Raw genomic sequence first — 24,957 nt, 5'->3', positions numbered from 1 at the left:
TAGCCACCCTTTGCCTTGATGACAGCTTTGCACACTCTTGCCATTCTCTTAACCAGCTCCATGAGCTAGTCACCTGGAATGCATTTCAATTAACAGGTGTGCCTTGTGAAATGTTAATTTCTAGAATTTCTTTCCTTCTGAATGCATTTGAGCCAATCAGTTGTGTTGTGACAAGGTAGGGGTAGTATACAGATGATAGCCCTATTTGATAATTGACCAAGTCCATATTATGGCAAGAACAGCTCAAATAAGCAAAGAGAAACAACAGGCAATCATTACATTAAAACATGAAGGTCAGTCAATGCAGACAATTTCAAGTTTCTTCAAGTGCAGTCGCAAAAACCATCAAGCGAACCTGGCTCTCATCAAGACCGCCAAAGGAAAGGAAGACACAGAGTTAACTCTGCTACAGAGTATAAGTTCATTAGAGTTACCAGCCTCAGAAATTGCAGCCCAAATAAATGCTTCACAGAGTTCAAGTAACAGAGACATCGCAACATCAAATGTTCAGAGGAGACTGGGTGAATCAGGCCTTCGTGGTCGAATTGCTGCAAAGAAATAACTACTAAAGGGCACCAATAATAAGAAGAGACTCGCTTGGGCTAAGAAACACGAGCAATGGACATTACACCGGTGAAAATCTGTCCTTTGGTCTGATGAGTCCAAATGAGAGATTTTTGGTTACAACCGCTGTGTCTTTGTGACACGCAGAGTAGGTAAACGGATGATCTTTGTGTGGTTCCCACCGTGAAGCATGGAGGTGGAGGTGTGATGGTGTGGGGGTGCTTTGCTGGTGACACTGTTGTGATTTATTTAGAATTCAAGGCACACGTAACCAGCATGGCTACCACAGCATTCTGCAGCAATACGCCATCCCATCTGGTTTGTGCTTAGTGGGACTATCATTTTTTTCCCAACAGGACAATGACCCCGCACCTCCAGACTGTGTAAGGGCTATTAGACCAAGAAGGGGAGTGATGGAGTGCTGCATCAGATGACCTGGCCTCAACCCAATTGAAATAGTTTGGGATGAGTTGGATTACAGAGTGAAGGAAAAGCAGCCAACAAGCGGTGGGAATATGTGGGAACTCCTTTAAGACCGTTGGAAAAGCATTCCAGGAGAAGCTTGTTGAGTGAACGCGAAGAGTATGCAAAGTTGTCATCAATAATCTAAAATCTATTATGATTTGTTTAACACTTTTGGTTACGACATGATTCCATATGTGTTATTTCATTGTTTTAATGTCTTCACTACTATTCTACAACGTAGAAAATATATATTTTTTTTTTAAACTTGAATGTGTATGTGTCCAAACTCTCTTCCTCTCACCAGCACATCAGCTGTCTGTGATCAGAAGAAAAAAACCTTTCCAAGCCAAACATTCATATCATAACCGCTAACTGCTACACATAGCCTACATCGTTGTCACCACATTAGCTAACGCCATAGTCAACATACAGTGCCTTGCGAAAGTATTCGGCCCCCTTGAACTTTGCGACCTTTTGCCACATTTCAGGCTTCAAACATAAAGATATAAAACTGTATTTGTTTGTGAAGAATCAACAAGTGGGACACAATCATGAAGTGGAACGACATTTATTGGATATTTCAAACTTTTTTAACAATTCAAAAACTGAAAAATTGGGCGTGCAAAATTATTCAGCCCCCTTAAGTTAATACTTTGTAGCGCCACCTTTTGCTGAGATTACAGCTATAAGTCGCTTGGGGTATGTCTCTATCAGTTTTGCACATCGAGAGACTGAATTTTTTTTCCCATTCCTCCTTGCAAAACAGCTCGAGCTCAGTGAGGTTGGATGGAGAGCATTTCTGAACAGCAGTTTTCAGTTCTTTCCACAGATTCTCGATTGGATTCAGGTCTGGACTTTGACTTGGCCATTCTAACACCTGGATATGTTTATTTTTTAACCATTCCATTGTAGATTTTGCTTTATGTTTTGGATCATTGTCTTGTTGGAAGACAAATCTCCGTCCCAGTCTCAGGTCTTTTGCAGACTCCATCAGGTTTTCTTCCAGAATGGTCCTGTATTTGGCTACATCCATCTTCCCATCAATTTTTAGCATCTTCCCTGTCCCTGCTGAAGAAAAGCAGGCCCAAACCATGATGCTGCCACCACCATATTTGACAGTGGGGATGGTGTGTTCAGGGTGATGAGCTGTGTTGCTTTTACGCCAAACATAACGTTTTGCATTGTTGCCAAAAAGTTCAATTTTGGTTTCATCTGACCAGAGCACCTTCTTCCACATGTTTGGTGTGTCTCCCAGGTGGCTTGTGGCAAACTTTACACAACACTTTTTATGGATATCTTTAAGAAATGGCTTTCTTCTTGCCACTCTTCCATAAAGGCCATATTTGTGCAATATACGACTGATTGTTGTCCTATGGACAGAGTCTCCCACCTCAGCTGTAGATCTCTGCAGTTCATCCAGAGTGATCATGGGCCTCTTGGCTGCATCTCTGATCAGTCTTCTCCTTGTATGAGCTTAAAGTTTAGAGGGACGGCCAGATCTTGGTAGATTTGCAGTGGTCTGATACTCCTTCCATTTCAATATTATCGCTTGCACAGTGCTCCTTGGGATGTTTAAAGCTTGGGAAATATTTTTGTATCCAAATCCGGCTTTAAACTTCTTCACAACAGTATCTCGGACCTGCCTGGTGTGTTCCTTGTTCTTCATGATGCTCTCTGCGCTTTTAACGGACCTCTGAGACTATCACAGTGCAGGTGCATTTATACGGAGACTTGATTACACACAGGTGGATTGTATTTATCATCATTAGTCATTTAGGTCAACATTGGATCATTCAGAGATCCTCACTGAACTTCTGGAGAGAGTTTGCTGCACTGAAAGTAAAGGGGCTGAATAATTTTGCACGCCCAATTTTTCAGTTTTTGATTTGTTAAAAAAGTTTGAAATATCCAATAAATGTCGTTCCACTTCATGATTGTGTCCCACTTGTTGTTGATTCTTCACAAAAAAATACAGTTTTATATATTTATGTTTGAAGACTGAAATGTGGCAAAAGGTCGCAAAGTTCAAGGGGGCCGAATACTTTCGCAAGGCACAGTAGCTGTAGCTTATGCTTTAGTACTAGATTCATTCTCTGATCCTTTCATTGGGTGGACAACATGTCAGTTCATGCTGCAAGAGCTCTGATCGGTTGGAGGACATCCTCCAGAAGTTGCCATCATTTCTGTGTAAGTCTATGGAAGGGGGTGAGAACCATGAGCCTCCTAGGTTTTGTATTGAAGTCAATGTAGACAGAGGAGGACACTACCCTACAGAGTGCTGTTGAGGCTACTGTGGACCTGCATTGCAAAACAGTGTGTTTTAATCCATTATTTGGTGACATTAATATATTTGGTATAGTTTTATCTAAAAAGGATACTTTTTTTCTATTGTTTCATTATTTTTATGAAATTCACTTAGGAGGATGGTTCACACCTCCCTCCTCTGAGGAGCCTCCACTACACTCGAGGTAACATTATTCGACACATAAACCATCAAGGAAACAAAAAGTATTAATACATTCAGAATATATCTTACTTGAATCATAGTTGCTTTACCTAACAACTTTGTGTTAAATAAACTAACAAATAAGGCAACAGTAAACATGTCGTCTCCCAATCCAATTAGTAACAACAATTCAAGCTCAAAGGGGACAGGAGACATGTTTGTTCAAAGTTTCGAATTTCAGTTGATTACTATAGGGCCCCTCTTGGGCCAATCAATGTCATTTTATAAATATGTATCTCTATGGTAAGATGCATCATACATCTAAGTTTTTTTTTTTTTTTTTTGTCCATTGTTGTCTTAGATATACTAAAGGACGGAGACGGATCCATAAATTGGTCATCAAATTTGATCTGATCATCTAAGTCACGACAATGGACAAACTTTCTGCTTAAACTAATAATACACAAACAATTATAAGTTTTATGTCTTTATTGAACACACCATATAAACATTCTCAATACAGGATGGGAAAAGTATGTGAACCTTGGATTTAATAACTGGTTGACCCTCCTTTGGCAGCAATAACCTCAACCAAATGTTTTCTGTAGTTCTTGGACCATGTTTTTATACAAAACTGTTTCAGTTCAGCAATATTCTTGGGATGTCTGGTGTGAACCGCTCTCGAGGTCATGCCACAGCATCTCAATCAGGTTGAAGTCAGGACTCTGACTGTGCCACTCAAGAAGGCATATTTTCTTCTGTTGAAGCCATTCTGTTGTTGATTTACTTCTGTGTTTTGGGTTGTTGTCATGTTGCATCACCCAACTTCTGTTGAGCTTCAATTGGCGGACAGATAGCCTTACATTCCTCTGCAAAAATGTCTTGATAAACTTGGGAATTCATTTTTCCGTCAATGATAGCAAGCTGTCCAGGCCCTGAGGCAGCAAATGTTAGCTCTTGAGTGGCACAGCAGTCTAAGGCACTGCATCTCAGTGCAAAAGGGGTCACTGCAGTCCCTAATTCAAATCCAGGCTGCATCACATCTGATCGTGATTGAGAGTCCCATACATAGGCGGCGCACAATTGGCCCGGGTAGGCCGTCATTGTAAATACGAATTTGTTCTTAACTGACTTGTCTAGGTAAATAAAGGATAAAAATAAAAAAGCAGCCCCAAACCATGATGCTCCCTCCACCGTACTTTACAGTTGGGATGAGGTTTTGATGTTGGTGTGCTGTGCCTTTTGTTCTCCACACATAGCGTTGTGTGTTCCTTCCAAACAACTCAACTTTAGTTTCATCTGTCCACAGAATATTTTGAAAGCAGCGCTGTGGAACATCCAGGTGCTCTTTTGTAAACTAAAGACATGCAGCAATGGGTTTTTTTGGACAGCAGTGGCTTCTTCCGTGGTGTCCTCCCATGAACACCATTCTTGTTTAGTGTTTTATGTATCGTAGCCTTGTCAAAAGAGATGTTAGCATGTTCCAGAGATTTCTCTAACTCTTTAGCTGACATTCTTCTTAACATTGAGCATTCTACGCTGTGCTCTTGCAGTCATCTTTATAGGATGTCCACTAGTAAGGAGAATAGCAACAGTGCTGAACTTTCTCCATTAATAGACAAATTGTCTTACCGTGGACTGATGAACATCAAGGCTTTTAGAGATACTTTTGTAACCTTGTAACCTGCAAGTGAACAATTCTTAATCTTAGGTCTTCTGAGATCTCTTTTGTTCGAGGCATGGTTCACATCAGGCAATGCTTCTTGTGAATAGCAAACTCCAATTAGGGCAGGGCAGCTCTAACCAACATCTCCAATCTCGTCTCATTGATTGGACTCCAGGTTAGCTGACTCCTGACTCCAATTAGCTTTTGGAGAAGTCATCAGCCTAGGGGTTCACATACTTTTTCCAACCTACACTGTGAATGTTTAAATTATCTATTCAATTTAGCAAAATACAATAATGTGTGTGTTAATAGTGTAAGCACACTGTGTTTGTGTATTGTTGTGAGTTAGATGAAGGAAATGTTATGACCAATTTATGCAGAAATCCAGGTAATTCAAAAGTGTTCGCATACTTTTTCTTGCCACTGTATCCAATTGCATCCTGGTGGGACACTAATAGCAGACAACCATCAAAATGATTTACTCTAACAGTACTCTTCCCCTGGCCAGTAGAGGGGGCTACAACTTTTATGAAAGGATACAGCACATTATAAGGAGCAGTGCTCGAGGTAGATGTGTCTATCCTGAGAAATCAGAACACAAACATGAAAGGGAAAACCCCCAATGCTGCTCTTGAATAGGGTGTGAGATCAATGTGTTTCCCCCCTCTATGCTTGTGCATGCTGTCTTTAGGTCCAGCCCTTAGGTCCAGCCAGAGAGCCACCCAGATCTCCTTTGGGTCAGAGGCTCTCCACCGGCCCAGCTCGGCTCCCTGACCACACCACGCTGTGGGGCTGAGGACAGGATGTGGACTGGGTCAGGTGTCGTGAGAACCAGGCCCCTTTCCCCCACTCTGTCCCAGACGGGGCCCTGAGACCTCCCTTCTCGGCCCCCAGCCACTGGCCCCCCCATGGGAAAGTCCAGCTATCTGTTTCAGACTCTCAGTGCACTCCAGCTGACTATTTTGAGACACAATGCGGTCCGTACACACACACAAACACATACACACACACACGCTTGTCTGAACCACAGTCCGTGAAAAGGATGTAGCCATTAAAAACAGCCGAACCCCACACACTATACATAAAAAAAACATGAACACAGTGAACAAAAAAGTCAATCCGTGGTATCCCCACTCCAGGTCTTTCCTCAGCCAATCACGACGGAGGATTCAACCGCCCCCAAATCAAGAGCATGTAGGGTCATCAGAGGGATAAAGCGGAAGGGCCTTTTATAGCCTACCTTTATCAAATCTTATCAAATCATAGGATCATAAAAGAGGAGGTTCTTGTAGATTCTCTGGCCTGATAAACTCGCTGGCCCGTGAACACGGTAGAGTTGAGACAAGGGTCCCAAGGTCCCAAGCGACCCGAGAGGAAGCTGTATATTGCTGCTCAGAGGAACCGCAGGAACGGCCGGGCGACCATTAAGGCCTGTTAGTTGGCTTCTCCAAAGAATTGTCGCGTGTGAGAAGACTTCCTGTTGTGATAAAGAGGTTGACATTCTAACTGTCTGAAAGAGACAAGGTTCCTCTGTTTGGATATCCGTCAGTCCCAGCAAAAATACCACCAAAATGTCCCCATGTCATTATGTGGCCATGAAAGTGTAACCTCAGAAACTGTCGCCTATAAAAGAGTATAGATAACGTTTGCCATTTACAACTTCGATTTGGACAACAATTTCTACTTCAACGAGTCGTCATCTCTGGACGTTCAGCTTACTCTGGACCAGGCCCTAATCCCCGGGACTAGAAAGAGGAAGTGGTGACGAAAGAGAGGCAGGCGACCCGGCACCATGACGAGACTAAGTCAGCAAGCAAATAGACCGACAATGCCCTCTGTTCTATTGGACAAACGTGCATTCACTTAAGAACAAACTGGATGAGCTCCATTCGAAACAATCCTATAAATGGGAGCTGATATCCTTCATTTCTCAGAGTCGTGGCTGAACGAGGAACTGGATATATCTTGTTGGGTTTTCTATGCATCGTCAAGACCGGATGGCGGACTCGGATAAGATGAAGGGAGGAGGGTGTGTCTCTTTGTTAACAACAGCTGATGCAAAATCTCTAATGTTCAGGAAGTCTCTCGGTTTTGCACGCCTGAGTTAGAATACCTCATGATAAGCTGCAAACCATACAATCTACCAAGAGAGTTTTCATCTGTATCTTTCGCAGCTGTCTATTTACCACCACAAACTGATGCTGGCACTAAGAACGTATTCAACTAACTGTATAAGGCCATAAGCAAACAAGAAAATGCACATTCAGAGGTGGCGTTTCTCGTGGCCTGTTATTTTTACAAGCATGTCACATGTGCAACTAGAGGTGACAAAACTCTAGATCACCTTTATTCCACACACTGAAACATACAAACATACAAAGCCCTCCATCACCCTGCCTTTGGCAAATCAGACCATAACTCTATCCTCCTGCTTCCTGCTTACAATAGTGCTAAGTGATTAGTGTTTTTTGAGGTTGGTTTTGAGAGTTACACATCGGTTATTAAAAAAGAATCCGTTATTTTTTGGGGGGGGTTGATAAAAAAAAATAACATTAAATGCACTATGCAGTATGTGGGTTGAATGCTGTAACAACACATAATAAAACAATTAATAAACTCCCATGATGGTAGTGACTGCCCATTACTGCTTATCACTTATTAACCATCATTTGTTCAAATTATTTTACTTGAATCAAATATTTCAGTTGTTGTGTAAATTGCATTTGTTTTATTTGATGACTTTATTATTTAATTCCAAGTCATCATCTCATCTCTATAGAGCTGCTGCCTATGCTGTCTGACAAAATCACTATTTTGTATTTCTTCAAAGTAAATAAGGCATACCTTTATGACTGCTGAATACCAACTATCAATCACTTATATCATTTATTTTCAGGTAGAGATACCTCGCAAAGCAACAGCTGTTCTACAGTATATCACCTCATGATTGTGCTATCTTCTGTCTCTTCTGGAGCAGGCATAAAATAAACACAGACCGGACAAGTAGATGGATTAAGGTCATTGCAATTTTATGTGCTACATTATGTAGACTATTGGCCAGTTGGAAACCACAACTCCCTACTACATCGCACAGTTCAGGTTGGATCTGATTTATCTGTAGAGAAACTGTGCAATTATGAACATTGAGCCCACAGAAAAAAACTGAACGAAATGGAATTCAAATAAATGAAACGACATTGGTCAGTTGATCAGTTGTCAGTTGTTTAAAAAACAAATAAATATAAGAAATAATCACTCAGCACTAGCTTACAAGCTCAAAACTCAAACAGGAAGTACCAATGGCGTGCTCAATATGGAAAAAGTCAGTTGAAGCGGATGCTAAGCTACAGGACTGTTTCGCAAGCACAGATTGGAATTCTTTTCTTTTTTTCTTTCACCTTTATTTAACCAGGTAGGCCAGTTGAGAACAAGTTCTCATTTACAACTGCGACCTGGCCAAGATAAAGCAAAGCAGTGCGACAGAAACAACAACACAGAGTTAGTTACACATGGAATAAACAAGCGTACAGTCAATAACACAATAGGGGTAAAAAGTATGTCTATATACAGTGTGTGCAAATGGCATGAGGAGGTAAGGCAATAAATAGGCCATAGTAGCAAAGTAATTACAATTTAGCAGATTAACACTGGAGTGATAGATGAGCAGATGATGATGAGCAGATGATGCTGTGTAAAGTAGTGATACTGGTGTGCAAAAGAGCAGCAAAGTAAATAAAAACAATATGAGGATGAGGTAGGTAGATTGGGTGGGCTATTTACAGATGGACTATATACAGCTGAGACGATCAGTTTGCTGCTCAGATAGCTGATGTTTAAAGTTAGTGAGGGAAATGTAAGTCTCCAGCTTCAGCCATTTTTGCAATTTGTTCCAGTCAATGGCAGCAGAGAACTGGGAGGAAATGTGGCCAAAGAAGGTGTTGGCTTTGGGGATGACCAGTGAGATATACCTGCTGGAGCGCATGCTACGGGTGGGTTTTGTTATCGTGACCAGTGAGCTGAGATAAGGCGGAGCTTTACCTGATAGATGACCTGGAGTCAGTGGGTCTGGCGACGAATATGTAGCTAGGGCCAGCCGACGAGAGCATACAGGTCGCAGTGGTGGGTGGTATAAGGCGCTTTGGTAACAAAACGGATGGCACTGTGATATACTGCATCCAGTTTGCTGAGAAGAGTATTGGAAGCTTTTTGTAGATGACATCGCCGAAGTCGAGGATCGGTAGGACAGTCAGTTTTACTAGGGTAAGTTGGGCGGCGTGAGTGAAGGAGGCTTTGTTGCAAAATAGAAAGCCGATTCTAGATTTGATTTTGGATTGGAGATGTTTGATATGAGACTGGAATGAGAGTTTACAGTCTAGCCAGACTCCTAGGTATTTGTAGTTGTACATGTATTCTAGGTCAGAACCGTCCAGAGTAGTGATGCTAGTCGGGCGGGCGGGTGCAGGCAGCGAACGGTTGAAAAGCATGCATTTGGTTTTACTAGCGTTTAAGAGCAGTTGGAGGAGTGTTGTATGGCATGTTGTATGTAACAAAATACAGTACATTGTTATTATTATATAGGAAGTGTACAAAACATGAGGAACACCTGCTCTTTCCAAGACATAGACTCACCAGATGAATCGAGGTGATTGATGTCACCTGTTAAATCCACTTCAATCAGTGTAGATGATGGGGAGATGACCGGTTAAAGAAGGATTTTGAGACAATTGATACATTAGATTGGATAAAATATTTAAGTGCCTTTGAATGGTATACGGTAGTAGGTGCTAGGTGCACTGGTTTGAGTGTGAAAACTGCAACGCTGCAGGGTTTTTCACACTCAACAGTTTCCTGTGTTTATCAAGAATGGTCCACAACCCAAAGGACATCCAACTGTGGGAAGCATTGGAGTCAACATGGGCCAGCATCCCTGTGAAACGCTGTGAAACGCTATATTTCATGATTTAAGGCTGTTCTGAGAGCAAATGGGGTTAGAAAGGTGTTCCTAATGTTTTGTACACTCAGTGTAAGTCTTATCATAAACCAGACCAGATCTCATTAGAAGTATGTCAGAATGTTGACATATACCATTGTAGTAACATGTAATTTATGCTGACATATGGGTTTTTTGTGGCTCTACAGACTCAAAAAAACTTTTTTAAAGTAATCCTCAAATAAAGTGAAAATACATTGGAGTATAGTCAGGCTACTGAAGTATAGTATTTAATGCTGAATTTAACTAGCAGTCCCACCTGATAACTCAACATGTAGAAAGCTGTGTAAGCCGACCAGTATCTTTGGGAGGGAGGGAGGGAGGGAGGGAGGGAAGGAAGGAAGGAAGGAAGGAAGGAAGGAAGGAAGGAAGGAAGGAAGGAAGGAAGGAAAAAGAGAGGAGGAAAGGAAAAAGAGAGAAGGGAGAGTTAGATCTGAGGCCTAGGCTCATCTTTAGGTCACATTTGAGGGTAAAAAAAAGTATAGGCTTCTGTTGCTACTTCACAGTCCTACCAACTTGCATAAATTGAGAAACACACTGGATATACTGTACAAAAGGAAAAGCGAAATTGAAGTAGAATAAAATATGTTTTGTTCTTATAATTAACAAGTTATATAACAATAATGACAACGGATGTGTTTCATGAAATGCCTTAACCATGCTTTTCCTCCCCAAAATCGAAGGGATGTTTGTAGCATTACCCACTTCTTAAGGCAGTCACTTTAAATCAGCAATACGGGCACCTGAAATGTTATTCCCGACCTCTCATATCCTAACATATGCATATATTTTTTTCCACACAAAAACCCCATGTTGAATGTATTGTCAATATTAAAATACATTTTATGCCCCAATATTCCAGGAGATCTGCAGCTGGCTGGGTGCTCTGTGGAGTAGCTACTCTAGCCTAGTTCCAGAATGGTTTGTGCTGTCTTGACAACTCCTTTGGTTTCATAACCATAGGAGTTGACAAAATAGCACAAACAGATCCGGGACCAGGCTAAAACTGCTCTGGGTCTGAGTCTGGGCCTCTGCACTCCCCTGTGCAGCTGCGTCCATGAGTCAACACGTCTCACCACAGAGAGTATCTAACCCAGCAGGCCATCATGGCCGCACTGCTGGCATTAACACAATATTGGGGCTGACTCGCAATGTGGTCACCGTGTCATCACTCAAAACAGTGCAGGAGTTGTCCAAGAGAGAAAATGGATTTGAGGTGTGGGGGAGGCGATGGTGAATTGTCCTAAAAGGGAAGTTTATCAGGCCTGTTGTGATACACTGTTCAGCTGCCTGCTTATTCAGCAGACATTACTTAAAACATGCCTCTCATTTTTCATTGTCCCCCACGATGAAATCAGGGAGGGGACTGTGGATCTGTCTCTGTTTGTTTGTTGGGGAGGCAGGGTAGCCTAGTGGTTAGTGTGTTGGACTAGTAACCGGAAGGTTGCAAGTTCAAGCCCCCGTGCTGACAAGGTACTAATCTGTCGTTCTGCCTCTGAACAGGCAGTTAACCCACTGTTCCTAGGCCGTCATTGAAAATAAGAATTTGTTCTTAACTGACTTGCCTAGTTAAATAAAGGTAAAAAATAAAAATGTGATATCTCAGATGATATCTCAGACAGAACTGGGATGATTTGGTGAAACTTGGGTGAATGATGTGTCCTGCCATAGAGATTCAGCATTTACTAAACTGATTGGCCAGATGGTGGCAAGCGATTGAAAATGTACATTTTGAGAGGTCACGCACTTAACCCCGTTTGATCAAAAGTCATAAGATTTGGTACTCTCATCACAAGTAACACATTTGTCTCAACATGATGGACTTTTCACCATTTCGAATTTTGTGAAAAGCATTTTAAAAACGCTACCGATCTGCACGAAACTTGATATGTGGCATCTATGGACTAAGGTCACGCAACGCAATACTTTCCAGACTAGTACCTAAAACAACATGGCCATTATTGACCAATAAACATTCACATGGGCGTGGTCTGGCACACAAATGCATAGAAATCAGTCAAGGGTATTCATATTGTAATGAAATGTCATACACATGTTGCAAACACTGAAGACTTAACATATGCAAGAACATTCATATTGACCACATGGTGGCACTATAACGGGCACATGTTTATATCTCTTGATCTGTTTGACTCAGAGTGATGAAATTTGGCACACATGCTCAGGGACATGAGTCTAGCTAACCCACGTGATATCTCAGACACCACTGGCACATTTGTTATGAAACTTGAGTGATTGAGATTACAAAATTACACTGATTGGTCCAAGGGGGGGATATAGTCATCAACTGTACGTACGTTAGTCACACTCGATATGTCAGACACCATTCCCCTGATTCTGACGAAACTCGGGTGAATGATGGGTCTTGCCATAGAGTGCGACACACCGTGACTGCAAACTCAATATCACTTAGTTAATCGCCTCAACAGGTTTTTAAATGCATTCCTTGGTGCGGGGGGCCAAAGTATTTACGGTTCCAAACTGTGAGGTTGGGGAAAGTGAGCAAGGGGTCGAGTTGGTCGCGGCTGAGTAGCAGTAAAAATAATCTTGCTGTGTCACGGTTTACAAGCGGGGACCGGGTCTTCTGCAGGTCGCCATTGTTGGTGCAGCTGAGTTAGGACCAGAGCCAGCAGGGCCTGCTGGTGGCTTGATGTGGCTTGAGGTTGTGATTGTAAAAACAGGCCAAAGAGGCCCTTTGATGTCACACACCAGCAAATCTGGAAGCCATTTGCTTTTCCACAGTCAGTGATTGCATCCCAAATGACCAAGGCCCATCACAAATAGTGCACTATATAGGGAAAAGGGTGCCATTTGGGACGTATTTAGAGAAAGTGGAGGGCTTGATCCCCTCCAGCATCTGCTGCCTGTTTATTTACCCAGCTCACTTAACCCATTAGACAAACTAACCAGGGCTCACCGTTGCGCCACTGTTAGATTGGCCTCTGAGGACAGGATCTGTCACAGGGGCTTTAGACTGTAACAGTTGAAAATACCAAACATAGAAAGACGTAACATATCATAAGCCTTGATATTATTAAGGTTAGAAATCTTTCAAAAAGTTATAAAGCATCATACATTGATGGTTTAAGTAGTGTTATTATCTCTAAGAGGAGCATAGACAACACCTATAAAATGTTTCTTTGTAGGTGTACTTTAATTGGATTACATGAAAAGGATCTCTAATAGGCCGTCAGAGCTGTGGTTTGAGTTGTTTTGCATTGCAGCAGCTTTTCATGTGCTGCACAAACAACAGAACATCACTACGTTTTTAATCTCACTTTATAGTATGTGGTGAGAGTTTCACGCCTCACATTCCTATGCATAATCACACTAATGTAATCTTTTGTATATACAAAAATGGCAATAGGCCTATTTAAATAAGTACAATGCTGGTAAAGATATATGTTGTAATTGTAGTACATAATAAATTGGCAATAGCGGCCTCCAGTATCAAACACTGTTTAATGGAAGCCTCTCCAACATAATCCAGGTAGAATCAGGATTTTCCCAGGGCAACTGTCTAGGCCCCTTGTTTTTTTCAATATTTTTTCAATCTTTACTAACAAGTTAAGCCAGTGTGTCTATGTACGCGGATGACTCGACACTTTACATGTCAGCTACTACAGCGACTGAAATGACTGCAACACTTAACAAAGAGCTGCAGTTAGTTTCAGAATGGGTGGCAAGGAATAAGTAAGCCTTAAATGTTTTGAAAACTAAAAGCATTGTATTTGGGACAAATCATTCACTAAAGCCTTAACCTCAACTAAATCTTGTAATGAACAATGTGGAAATTGAGCAAGTTGAGGTGACTAAACTGCTTGGAGTAACCCTGGACTGTAAACTGTCATGGTCAAAACATGTTGATATTAGCTAAGATGGGGAGAAGTCTGCCCATAATAAAGTGCTACTCTGCCTTCTTAACAGTACTATAAACAAAGCAGGTCCTACAGGCCCTAGTTTGGTCGCACCTGGAATACTGTTCAGTCGTGTGGTCACGTGCCACAAAGATTACAATTGGCTCAGAACAGGGCAGCACGGCTGGCCCTTAAATGGACACGGAGAGCTAACATTAATGATATGCATGTCAGTCTCTCATGGCTCAAAGTGGAGGAGAGATTGACTTCATCATTACGTGTTTTTGCAAGAAGTGTTGACAAGCCTGCATGCACTGAGCTGTCTGTTTAACCTACCAGCACACAGCTCGGACACTCATGCATACCCCACAAGTCATACCACCAGAGATCTCTTCACAATCCCCAAATCAAGAACAGACTATGGGAGGCGCATAGTACTACATAGAGCCACAACGACTTGGAACTCTATTCCACATCAGGTAACCGATTCAAGCAGTAGAATCTGATTGAAAAAAACAGATCAAAAGACACCTTAAGGAACAGCGGGGAATGTGAAGAGACACACAGGTGCAGACACACGCATACACACACATGCACTAGCACACAGGCACTAGCACACAGGCACTAGCACACGCACATTGTAATATTGTTGTATGGTGGTATCATACATTTTGTGTTGCAGATATATGGTGGTGTAACAATGTTATATGATGTACTGTTTTATCTTTTGTTTTATGTGTAATGTAAGTGCCTTAATGTGTTTGGATCCCAGGAAGAGTAGCTGCTGCCAGAGGATCCCCAATACATACAAATACAAATGGGGATTGAAGAAATTACTATCCAGCCAAGTTCTTCAACTCCTCCACAGAGTTGATCACAGACTAGAGTTTTTTTTTTTATGAACCTCTGACTCCTTTGAGTCACTAGGCGTCAAAGCTTAAAACATGTTCATTCTTAAACCTTTTCAATAAAACGTGAACCAAACACAGACATTTCCTCATTGCTGCTGATCAAGATGGCAGCTCAGCAAGAAGGTGCATGTGCCAATTGAATCTCAACAAGGAAACAGATGGCGGTTGTTTTATTAAAAAGTATGGATTTCAGCAAACAAAGACAGGCACGCAACAACAGAGGACAAACATATGTACACGGTAAGGGTTTAAGAACTTACATGTTTGAAGAGTCAAAGCATATCGACTCCAAGGAGTCTGAGGTTCATTTAGAAAACTAGTCACTTGGCTTCACCATATCATGCAAATAATGCTTCAATTTATTAAAATGATACTGACCTATTAAAATAATACACGCTGTTTATAGTCTATAATATAATTTTGGAGGGCTATGGTTCCTATTGGACTGTAGCCTAATTGGTCCTTTTGGACAGATTGGTTTGCATGTCCCAAACAACCCATCCCCTTCTGCTGAGCTACCGTGGGCTGGCTATAAGAGCTTACTCAAGCACTCACTGTTAACCATCCGGCAACACCATACTATGAGGATATGTCAAAACACTTTTTTCCTATTCGAGGGGGTATTCCTATGCAAGTTCTGACCCCAACGGCTGTCCATGAGCACATATTAAACTGTAGGCTTATTATATAAGGAATACTACATTCATTGTAATTGGGTTAAACTTTAGTTTATAATGGCTTTTACAATGCTTCGGCCGGTGGCAACTCACCCCTTCTCCTCCTACCCTCCTGATCTCAACATGATCTCGGACGACGAGGAGAACCGCAGCGAGAGCGACGGCAGCTCTGACCAGAGCTATGAATGCTGTGCCTCTTCAGATAAGACTTGTCGGCAGCTTTCCCGCATGGTGGGAGTCGGTGGGGTTGTTGTGGTCAAACAGCGCAACACAGCCAACGCCAGGGAGCGAGACCGGACCCAGAGCGTCAACACCGCATTCACCGCGCTCCGGACACTCATACCTACGGAGCCGGTGGACAGAAAGCTCTCCAAAATTGAAACGCTCCGGTTGGCGTCCAGCTACATCTCACACTTGGCCAACGTTCTGGTGCTTGGTGACGGGCGTGAGGATGGGCAGCCGTGCCTGAGTGCAGTGTACCGCGCGCAAGGACATGGAGAGAGGAAGCAACCCAGAACTATCTGTACCTTTTGCTTGAGCAACCAGCGAAAAGGGGTAAGCGTGCATGACAGTGCTATGTCAAGTATGAATTCCAAATATATTTATACTATTTTACATAGTAGACTAGACAGACAGCATGGCACCCCTGCAAGCCTAGTAGTGTACAGTGCCTTCAGAAAGTCTTCATACCCCTTGACGTATTCCAGTTTGTTGTATTACAGCCTGAATTCAAAATGGATTACACAAACAAACTATTCTCACCCATCTACATACAATACCCCATAATGACAAAGTGAAAACATGTTTTTCGAAATGTTTACAATCTTATTGAAAATGAAATACAAAAATATCTCATTTATATAAGTATTCACACCCCTGAGTCAATGTTAGAATCACATTTGGCAGCGATTATAGCTGTCTTCTGGGTAAGTATTTTAGAGCTTTACACACCTGGATTGTACAATATTTGCACATTATTCTTTTTTAAATGATTCATGATCTGTCAAGTTGGTTGTCGATCATTGCTAGACAGCCATTTTGAAGTCTTGCCATAGATTTTTCATGCCAATTTAAGTAAAAACTGTAACTAAGCCACTCAGGAACATTCTATTTCGTCTTGGTAAGCAACTCCAGTGAATATGTTTTAGGTTATTGTCCTGCTGAAATATTAATTTGTCTTCCAGTGTCTATTGGAAAGCAGACTGAACCAGGTTTTCCTCTAGGATTTTGCCTGTGCTTAGCTCTATTCCATTTCTTTTTAACCTGAAAAACTCCCAAGTCCTTGCCGATGACAAGCATACATAACATGATACAGCCACCAACATGCTTGAAAACATGAAGAGTGGTACTCAGTGATGTGTTGTGTTGAAATTTGCCCCAGACATAGTACTTTGTATTCAGGACATAAAGTTGATTTCTTTGCGACATTTTTTGCAGTTTTACTTTAGTGACCTTATTGCAAACAGGGTGCATGTTTTTTAATGTTTTATTCTGTACAGGCCTCCTTCTTTTGACTCTGACATTTATGTTAGTATTGTGGAGTAATTACAATGTTGTTGTATCCTCAGTTTTCTCCTATCACAGCCATTAAACTTTGTAACTGTTTTAAAGTCACCATTGGCCTCATGGTAAAATCCCAGAGGGGTTTCCATCCTCACCGGCAACTGAGTTAGGAAGGACAGCTATATCTTTGTAGTGACTAGGTGTAATGATACACCATCCAAAGTGTAATTCATACCTTCAACATGGTCAAAGGGATCTCCTTTAAAAATATATATATATATGTTATTATAAACTGGGTGGTTTGAGCCCCGAATTTTGATTGGGGGTATATGGTATATCAGACCATATACCATGGGTATGACAAAACATGTATTTTTTACTGTTATAATTACATTGGTAACCAGTTTATAATAGCAATACGGCACCTTAGAGGTTTGTGATATATGGCCAATATACCACGGCTAAGGGCTGTTTCCTAGCACTCCTTGTTGCGTCGTGCCTAAGAACAGCTCTTAGCCATGGTATATTGGCAATATACCACACCCCCTCAGGAATTATTGCTTAATTATAGTCTACTTTTGTTGCATTCAATATCCTCTACTAATAGTATCATGTTTAATTAACCCTAGACTTGTTTTGATTGGCCACTTAAAATTAGTATTAGGTTTGTAGTCTAGTTATTCCAGTATATCCAAAGAAATAAATGTCAAACGTAGTTAATGTCACAATGATAATATGGCATAAACATTACTAGGACGATAACAAAATACTTTCTTGCCAGCTCACATGAAGATTCTTCATAATAGGTATCCATCAGTTCAGCTTCAATCTGTCAAACATCTTCTTGAGAGAAAACAACCGAATGGCAAATTATCCCGTTTGGGACGTCATGTATTTATTCATTTCATTTTCAGTTTGCAAAGATATCCTTTAAATGAAAAACTGAGGAGGGGCTGAGGGGTTGTTGATATCAATTACACATATACAGTCTCAGTGCTTAAAAATCCTTCTTTAACCTGTCTCCTCCCCTTTATCTACCCTGATTGAAGTGGATTTATCAAGCGACATCAATAAGGGATCATAGCTTTCACCTGGATTCACCTGGTCAGTCTATGCCATGGAGGTCATTTTATGTCTTTAAAAAAGTGGTTAAATATGTGTTAAACATTTTTTTGGGGGGGGTTTCCTCATCTTTCTTATTCTGTAATGCTCAGATAAAGTCCAAACACTTCAAAACAAACTTCCTTTAGAATTGTTTTTTTGAATATCTGTTTTTCCATGTTATTCAATGCATTTCTATGGGCTAATAGCAGTAAGGCCAAATTCAATGTTTCAACAAATAATTTGTTATAGGCTCTTCTTAAGCCAAAAGCAAATATGCATGTAGTATTCATGTTTTGGTCGCAGATGTTTCCAACCACAGAATTTTCAGGACAGAAATCAATTCTAATGTAATTGCAACTTTTTGGCCTAACATGATATTTGTTTTTGCAGGGGAAAGATGGTCGGGGTTGTCTGAAAATGCGTGGAGCCAGTGCACTACGAATGAGCCGAAAATAGACGGCTCTCAGACTTCAAGGATTGTTGAATTCAAGTCAGCACCTCAGGGAAAAAACTCTAGCTAACACTCCCACTGTACATATACCGACACATAGGCCAGAATGCCCTCCAACTTTGGGAAAAGACTGTCAAAAAGACGCGTTTCAGGAATTTGTTTGTGTGAGAAAAGGCTACTCCTCTCTGCCGCAATGCTGGTTATGGAAAATGTGATTTTGGAGGAACATTGTCATAAATGACACTTTATTTGGTTGCCTTTTCAACACCATTTTAAATTTTGCTTTAAAATTATATTTTTACATAGTTGTCCCTAGTCTTTATTTCAGCCCCTCAATACCAACAATATTGTGGTGTTATTTTGATATAACTTACAAAATGTCTACCAACAAAAGATAAAGTATGTCTGGGAATTTCCGATACAGTTTACCTTGTCCTTCAGCAATGCTAAGGAATCTTTGCTAAGGAAGTGAGCGAGATAGGGCCTTTCCAAAATTTCTGAGATTGGCCAACCAAAGGCCTTTTGAGCCTAATAAGGATAGGACATGTCAGTGTGTGAGGAAAAACATGAATCACTCTGAAACATCACGCTCTGAATTTGCTCTAAAAACTTCAAGGGAAAACAGGAAAGGCAACATGAATAGTGTCGGTAGATCTTTTGTCAAGACTAATGATTACTCATGGAAACTATCAAAACGTATGGCACATTGCTGGACCGATGCCCAATATCAGGAAAAGATGGTAAAAGCCAAAGGTAGTGAGTTGAACAATTGGTAACACTTTAGTTAAATCCTGCACTTTAGTTAATGCTTTATAACATGTTTCTGTAAACACATATAGGAGCCTCTATTAATGTCTTATAATAAGGCTTAAAAATGTCATGTCTCTATGAGTTATTTTTGAGGTTGGTTCAGTTTCAGATCGACTATAAAAAAAAATGTATCATGGTTTTCAGTTTCTAATATAAGTGTTACATTAAATGCACTTTGCATTATGTGGGTTGAATGCTGTAACACAGAATAACACAATTAATACAAGTCAATGGATGGTTGTGACTGCCCATTACTGGGTATCACTTAATTGACCATCATTTATTCAGATGAATTTCATAAAATAATTGTTTTTTTTTATTCCTTTATTATTTCAGTCATCATCTTATCTCTATAGAGCAGCTGCCTCTGCAATCTGACAAAATACGATTTTAGTAGTTCTTCAAAGTACATAAGGCATACTTTTATGACTGCTGAATAACTATCAATCGCTTAGATCATGCATTTTCAGGCTCATGAAGCAACTGCTTCCCTCTCGGTCTCTCTTCTGTCTCCGTGTCTGCGCCGCACAAGTTTAAATTGAACCAACGTTGGTCAATTATTTGTTTAAAAACCGAAACATATGTTGGTTTAATTGTTCAGCACTACTATATATATATATGTATCAACATTTCCACTGACTCAAACTCATTATGAGATGATTAAAAGACATTATAAAGGGGTCAGTCATGCATTTTCAAGACAAGGTTTACAATGATTATCACATAATGCATTGTCTCTGTTGGCTTAAAGTAAAGTGTTACCAATTGAACAAATAACAGTGTTTGAGTTTCAGATCCATGTCTAGCAATTCGCAAGTCTGCAGTAAAGTGCACTTAGAGTATAAACCATTCAATGGTTTTGGCTTATTGAAGCTGTATTTCAACAGCTGCAGAGGATCCCAGGAAGCATTAAGCTGCAGGGCTTTAACACTGGTGTGTTTGAGTAAATCTTGCTGGTTTTAATGCACATGTGCTATTAATTAGTCACACCTAATATCACCTAGCAGCCTGTGTTGAGCAAAACACAGCTGCTGATATGTTAATGGCGTAAATCACAACTCTCCGGAGCTGGAGAGGTATGGAGGGGCCAGAGAGCTGTGTGTATGTGGGTGGGTGTGTGTGTGTGTGGTGTGTGTGTGTGTGTGTGTGTGTGTGTGTGTGTGTGTGTGTGTGTGTGTGTGTGTGTGTGTGTGTGTGTGTGTGTGTGTGTGTGTGTGATTGCATGCCTTTGTATGTCTGAGTGTGTCAGTGAGAGAGAGAAAGATAGTTTATAAGAGGTGAGTTATTGTTTTGTAAAGCACCTCTAAACCTGTGTAAGATGAGATTTAGTCATTTCTTTAAGTCCTCTGTCATAAAGCCAACTTGTAATTTCAAATAGATTTATATGATGTATTTTCCTCATAACACACATGCTGTGACATTGTTTGAGTGGTTGGTTACCTCAACTCTGATAATATAAGGCCAATAAAAGAATATCGGTAGCCTGGTTGTCTGTCTGTTAAGCTAACATTCCACTCCTTGTACTCCATGTTATGTGCCGTGGAGTGGAATGTTAGCTAAACAGACTGGCAATCAGGCTACAATATCACAGCTCCCATTACCAGATTTGGAATGTTGTCATGTCTCCACAATTACTACGTTACTGCAAGTGTTACAAAGTGCCATTGTTGTAGTTACAGCCACAACCCATCAATAATGTACAATTAATTGTGCACTTGCATAAAAAGCACCCCCAGTCCCTTCTCCACCTGCTGTCCAACAGACCTGGGTTCAAAAACTACTCAAAATCATTTGACATACTTCAACTGGGCTTGATTGAGCTTGCCTGGCGCAATTGAATCAATAGAATAGTCGCAAAGATGCAAACCCCGTCCACCTGGCACTCCAGGCAGACTAAAGCAAATGCTTTAAAGAATATGAAACATTTCAAAACACTGTCAAAACGGGGCTAATTAGAAACTGCTGTTTGACTGAGCTTATTCTGTAACTCTGGGTCTTGGGGCCCACCAGGGCCCTTTCAAATGGCTCCCAGAGGCCCCCGAGGCAGGAAGATGTCACGGAGGAACAGGAAGGAAAAGCAGGAACAGCCGACCCGGCAAAGGCCCTCCCTGTGGGGCCAGCAGGTCCTGGGTCAGTGCCAGTCCTGACATCAGCCTGCAGAGCTGGGGTCCAGATGTCCAGCTTCTAATTTTAATTAATGGGTGGGAAAGCCTGGCATTCCATCATGTATTATAGTCCAGAGGAATGTACTGTTTCACAAAGTCCCTAACAGCTGGTAAGGTTATGAGAGAAAATGTGTTACACTGTTACAGTACAACAACCTGCAGGCTACTGTAACACCGCCTGGTATGGAGGATGCTGTTGTTACTTACCTTTATTATTAAGTTGACATTTACAGCAACAGCCTGTATGTATGTTGTTGAGAACAGAACATTTAACTGCCATTGAGTTGAGACGGAATAAAAGGAAGATATACACTTTAAAGTAAATTGTCTTGTCAAAGGAGCCCCCATGCAGCACTTACTCAATTCCTGTCCAGCCACATGCTAGACATTTGCTGAAGGAACCATGGGACAAGTAGGGCTAATATTGTGATACAGTTCCCTCCACCATGCTTCGACCAAAACAAACCCTTTTTGTGCCTTATCTCACACAATCCACAATCCCCCCGTTCAACCTAAAACTTCCTGTCCAACCTGCATGTCAGAAGAGCTAATCGCCTTCAGACACGCACTGCAGCCCTTTCAAGAGACAGGGCCTTGGATACAATGCTTCTGATTTTTTATGATGTCATGATCCTTTTTTTCCGTGGAAGAGGGATGGGAGTGTGGGGAGCAACTGAATCCAGCCAAGCGGGCCTAACCAGAGCCAGACAGAGGGAGGGAAACAGTGTGTGTGTGTGTGTGTGTGTGTGTGTGTGTGTGTGTGTGTGTGTGTGTGTGTGTGTGTGTGTGTGTGTGTGTGTGTGTGTGTGTGCGTGCGTGCGTGTGTGCGTGTGTGCGCGTGCCTGCATGGGTGGGTGTGTGTGTGCGCCAGCGTGGGTGTGCGTGTACTGTAAGAGCGATACTGTTGACACACTCTCCACCCGGTGGACACACTGGGGGCTATTGTTTCCCTACAGTACGCAAAGGGAGGAAGTGAAGGAATGCCCTGAGACATTAGCCTAGAGACAATGTCAGTCTGCTGGGGCCAGGGCCTTGATTGCTGTGTTTCCCTGGCTCCCGCTCCTGCCGCTGGGCGGGGTCCTTAATGCTGAGGTGAAAAGGCGGCTAATTCCGAGCCCGATTTCTCCCATCAAAATAATAAAACAATATGAGTGCGCAAGCAGCCCTTCAGGAGGAAAGAGGCTTCCATCCTTAGTAACCATCCATCAGGGCGTAATAGTTCATTATTGTTTTGAGCAGGAGCATGGGGTCACTGGGGGTCAAGTGCTTGTATAATATCAGAAACTGTCTGCACAAAACACTCTCAGAGTAGCACTGCAGATCTAGGATCAGGTCCTCTCTGTCCATGTCATCTTATTCATTATGATATATAATATATATATATATCCTAGATCAGCACTTTTAGGAGCTTTATGGATACGGCCTTGACGTCCATCTACCATAAACACAATCCTATGAGTCCTCTGTAAGTTAAATGAATAACTCAGGGCATGGAATGCTTGTCTTGTTTAGCATTCTCTCGCTCTCTCTCTCTCTCTTGTAAACATTACTTTTACCTATCTAATGGTTTCATCACCACAAATGTTTAACTCTGTGCTTGTTGAGGCAAAAGCTTACAGTATGTAAATCACCCACTCTAGAAATGTATTAAACTACATGCCATACCCTCAATGACCAACTATTTTCTGGATATCCTAACCTCGACATGAGATGATCTAAATGACTTAAAGGAATGAGTTCTCAATATGTAAGTTGCGGTCTAAATCTATTTTGTTTTCACTCAAGACGGCTGACACTTTCACACCTTTCTCCAATGTTTGTGAGTGTGTGCATTTTATTTCTGTTTTTACAGTAGATTGGAAACCCTTCTGGCGAACTGAGTGTAGACGACTAGATGTCTGAAACTTAAAAGGTGGTCCATATTTCATTTCGAAACCAGGAGCAATTGTTAGGAGGATATCCTCAATCAAGGACCCACGGAGCGCAATGAATAGCCTCACTAACAGAAGCACACTGACCCATAACCTCTGGGACCGACATGTAAACGTTAGGCTACCTACATTGGAAAGAGAGGAGCTCCTCCCTAAAATAAAAAATAAAAACATAATCTGGGATACTTTCTGTTTGTTGTTTGTAAAAATGGTCATTTTACCGTATCCAGTCAAACCCCTAGATGCATATCTGAAACATCTGCAAGGCCTGGGTGACATTTCATATGGATCCAGTCTAGCCTAACCATTTTGAAGTGGGAAGTGGCAAGCAAGACTGAAAGTAGACAGCAACACAACCCGCATTTACAACTGTGTGCGAACACAGGTTCAGTAGGCGTACTATAGCCTTTCTGTAACTCACAGTGAGAACTTTCACAGATGCAAGTTACATATCGCCCCCTTGGGTTGAAAAATATATATGGAGTGGGGTGTATTTGTTTTATGCTTTTATTCATTTCTCTTTAAATTAATTAACATTTGACTGTTGTCTGTTAGATGTCCAGATGCCTCTTAAAATACAGTTGAAGTCAGAAGTTTACATACACCTTAGCCAAATACATTTAAACTCAGTTTTTCACAATTCCTGACATTTAATCCTAGTAAAAGTTGCCTGTTTTAGGTCCGTTAAGATCAGCACTTTATTTTAAGAATGTGAAATGCCAGAATAATAGTAGAGAGTGATTTATTTCAGCTTTTATTTCTTTCATCACATTCCCAGTGGGTCAGAAGTTTACATACACTCAATTAGTATTTGGTAGCATTGCCTTTGAACTGTTTAACTTGGGTCAAACGTTTTTAGGTAGCCTTCCACATGCTTCCCACAATAAGTTGGGTGAATTTTGGCCCAATTTTGGCTCCTGACAGAGATGGTGTAACTGAGTCAGGTTTGTAGGCCTCCTTGCTCGCACACACTTTTTCAGCATACAAATGTTCTATAGGATTGAGGTCAGGGCTTTGTGATGGCCACTCCAATACCTTGACTTTGTTGTCCTTAAGCCATTTTGCCACAACTTTGGAAGTATGCTTGGGGTCATTGTCCATTTGGGAGGCCCATTTGCGAGACTTGTGGAGGTCTTTTTTTTTCTGATGTCTTGGCTGATTTATTTTGATGTTCCCATGATGTCAAGCAAAGATGCACTGAGTATGAAGGTAGGCCTTGAAATACATCCACAGGTACACCTCCAATTGACTCAACTGATGTCAATTAGCCTATCAGAAGCTTCTAAAGCCATGACATAATTTTCTGGAATTTTCCAAGCTGTTTATTAAAACCAGAGTCAACTTAGTGTATGTAAACTTCAGACCCACTGGAATTGTGATACAGTGAATTATAAGT

The 24,957-nt window shown here is 41.3% G+C and overlaps 1 protein-coding gene across 1 annotated transcript; it reads left to right on the top strand.

Moving 5' to 3' along the window:
• Positions 1-14,982: 14,982 nt before the first annotated feature.
• LOC118388958 (transcription factor 15-like) lies at positions 14,983-18,956 on the top strand. The gene is made up of 2 exons (XM_035778602.2): positions 14,983-16,152; positions 18,595-18,956. Exons 1-2 carry the CDS (start codon positions 15,655-15,657, stop codon positions 18,658-18,660), a joined length of 564 nt encoding a protein of 187 aa, XP_035634495.1. The 5' UTR covers positions 14,983-15,654; the 3' UTR covers positions 18,661-18,956.
• Positions 18,957-24,957: the final 6,001 nt, after the last annotated feature.

Source organism: Oncorhynchus keta, chromosome 10, assembly GCF_023373465.1.
Source record: "Oncorhynchus keta strain PuntledgeMale-10-30-2019 chromosome 10, Oket_V2, whole genome shotgun sequence".
NCBI classification, from domain to species: Eukaryota; Metazoa; Chordata; class Actinopteri; order Salmoniformes; family Salmonidae; genus Oncorhynchus; species Oncorhynchus keta.
Note: the sequence above shows the minus strand (reverse complement) of the source record. Positions and strands in the feature narration are given on the sequence as shown.

Coding starts and splice junctions, on each gene's coding strand:
- LOC118388958 (XM_035778602.2), top strand. CDS start 15,655: ATGGCTTTTACAATGCTTCGGCCGGTGGCAACTCACCCCTTCTCCTCC. Junction 16,153..18,594: donor TGAGCAACCAGCGAAAAGGG/GTAAGCGTGCAT, acceptor TTGTTTTTGCAG/GGGAAAGATGGTCGGGGTTG.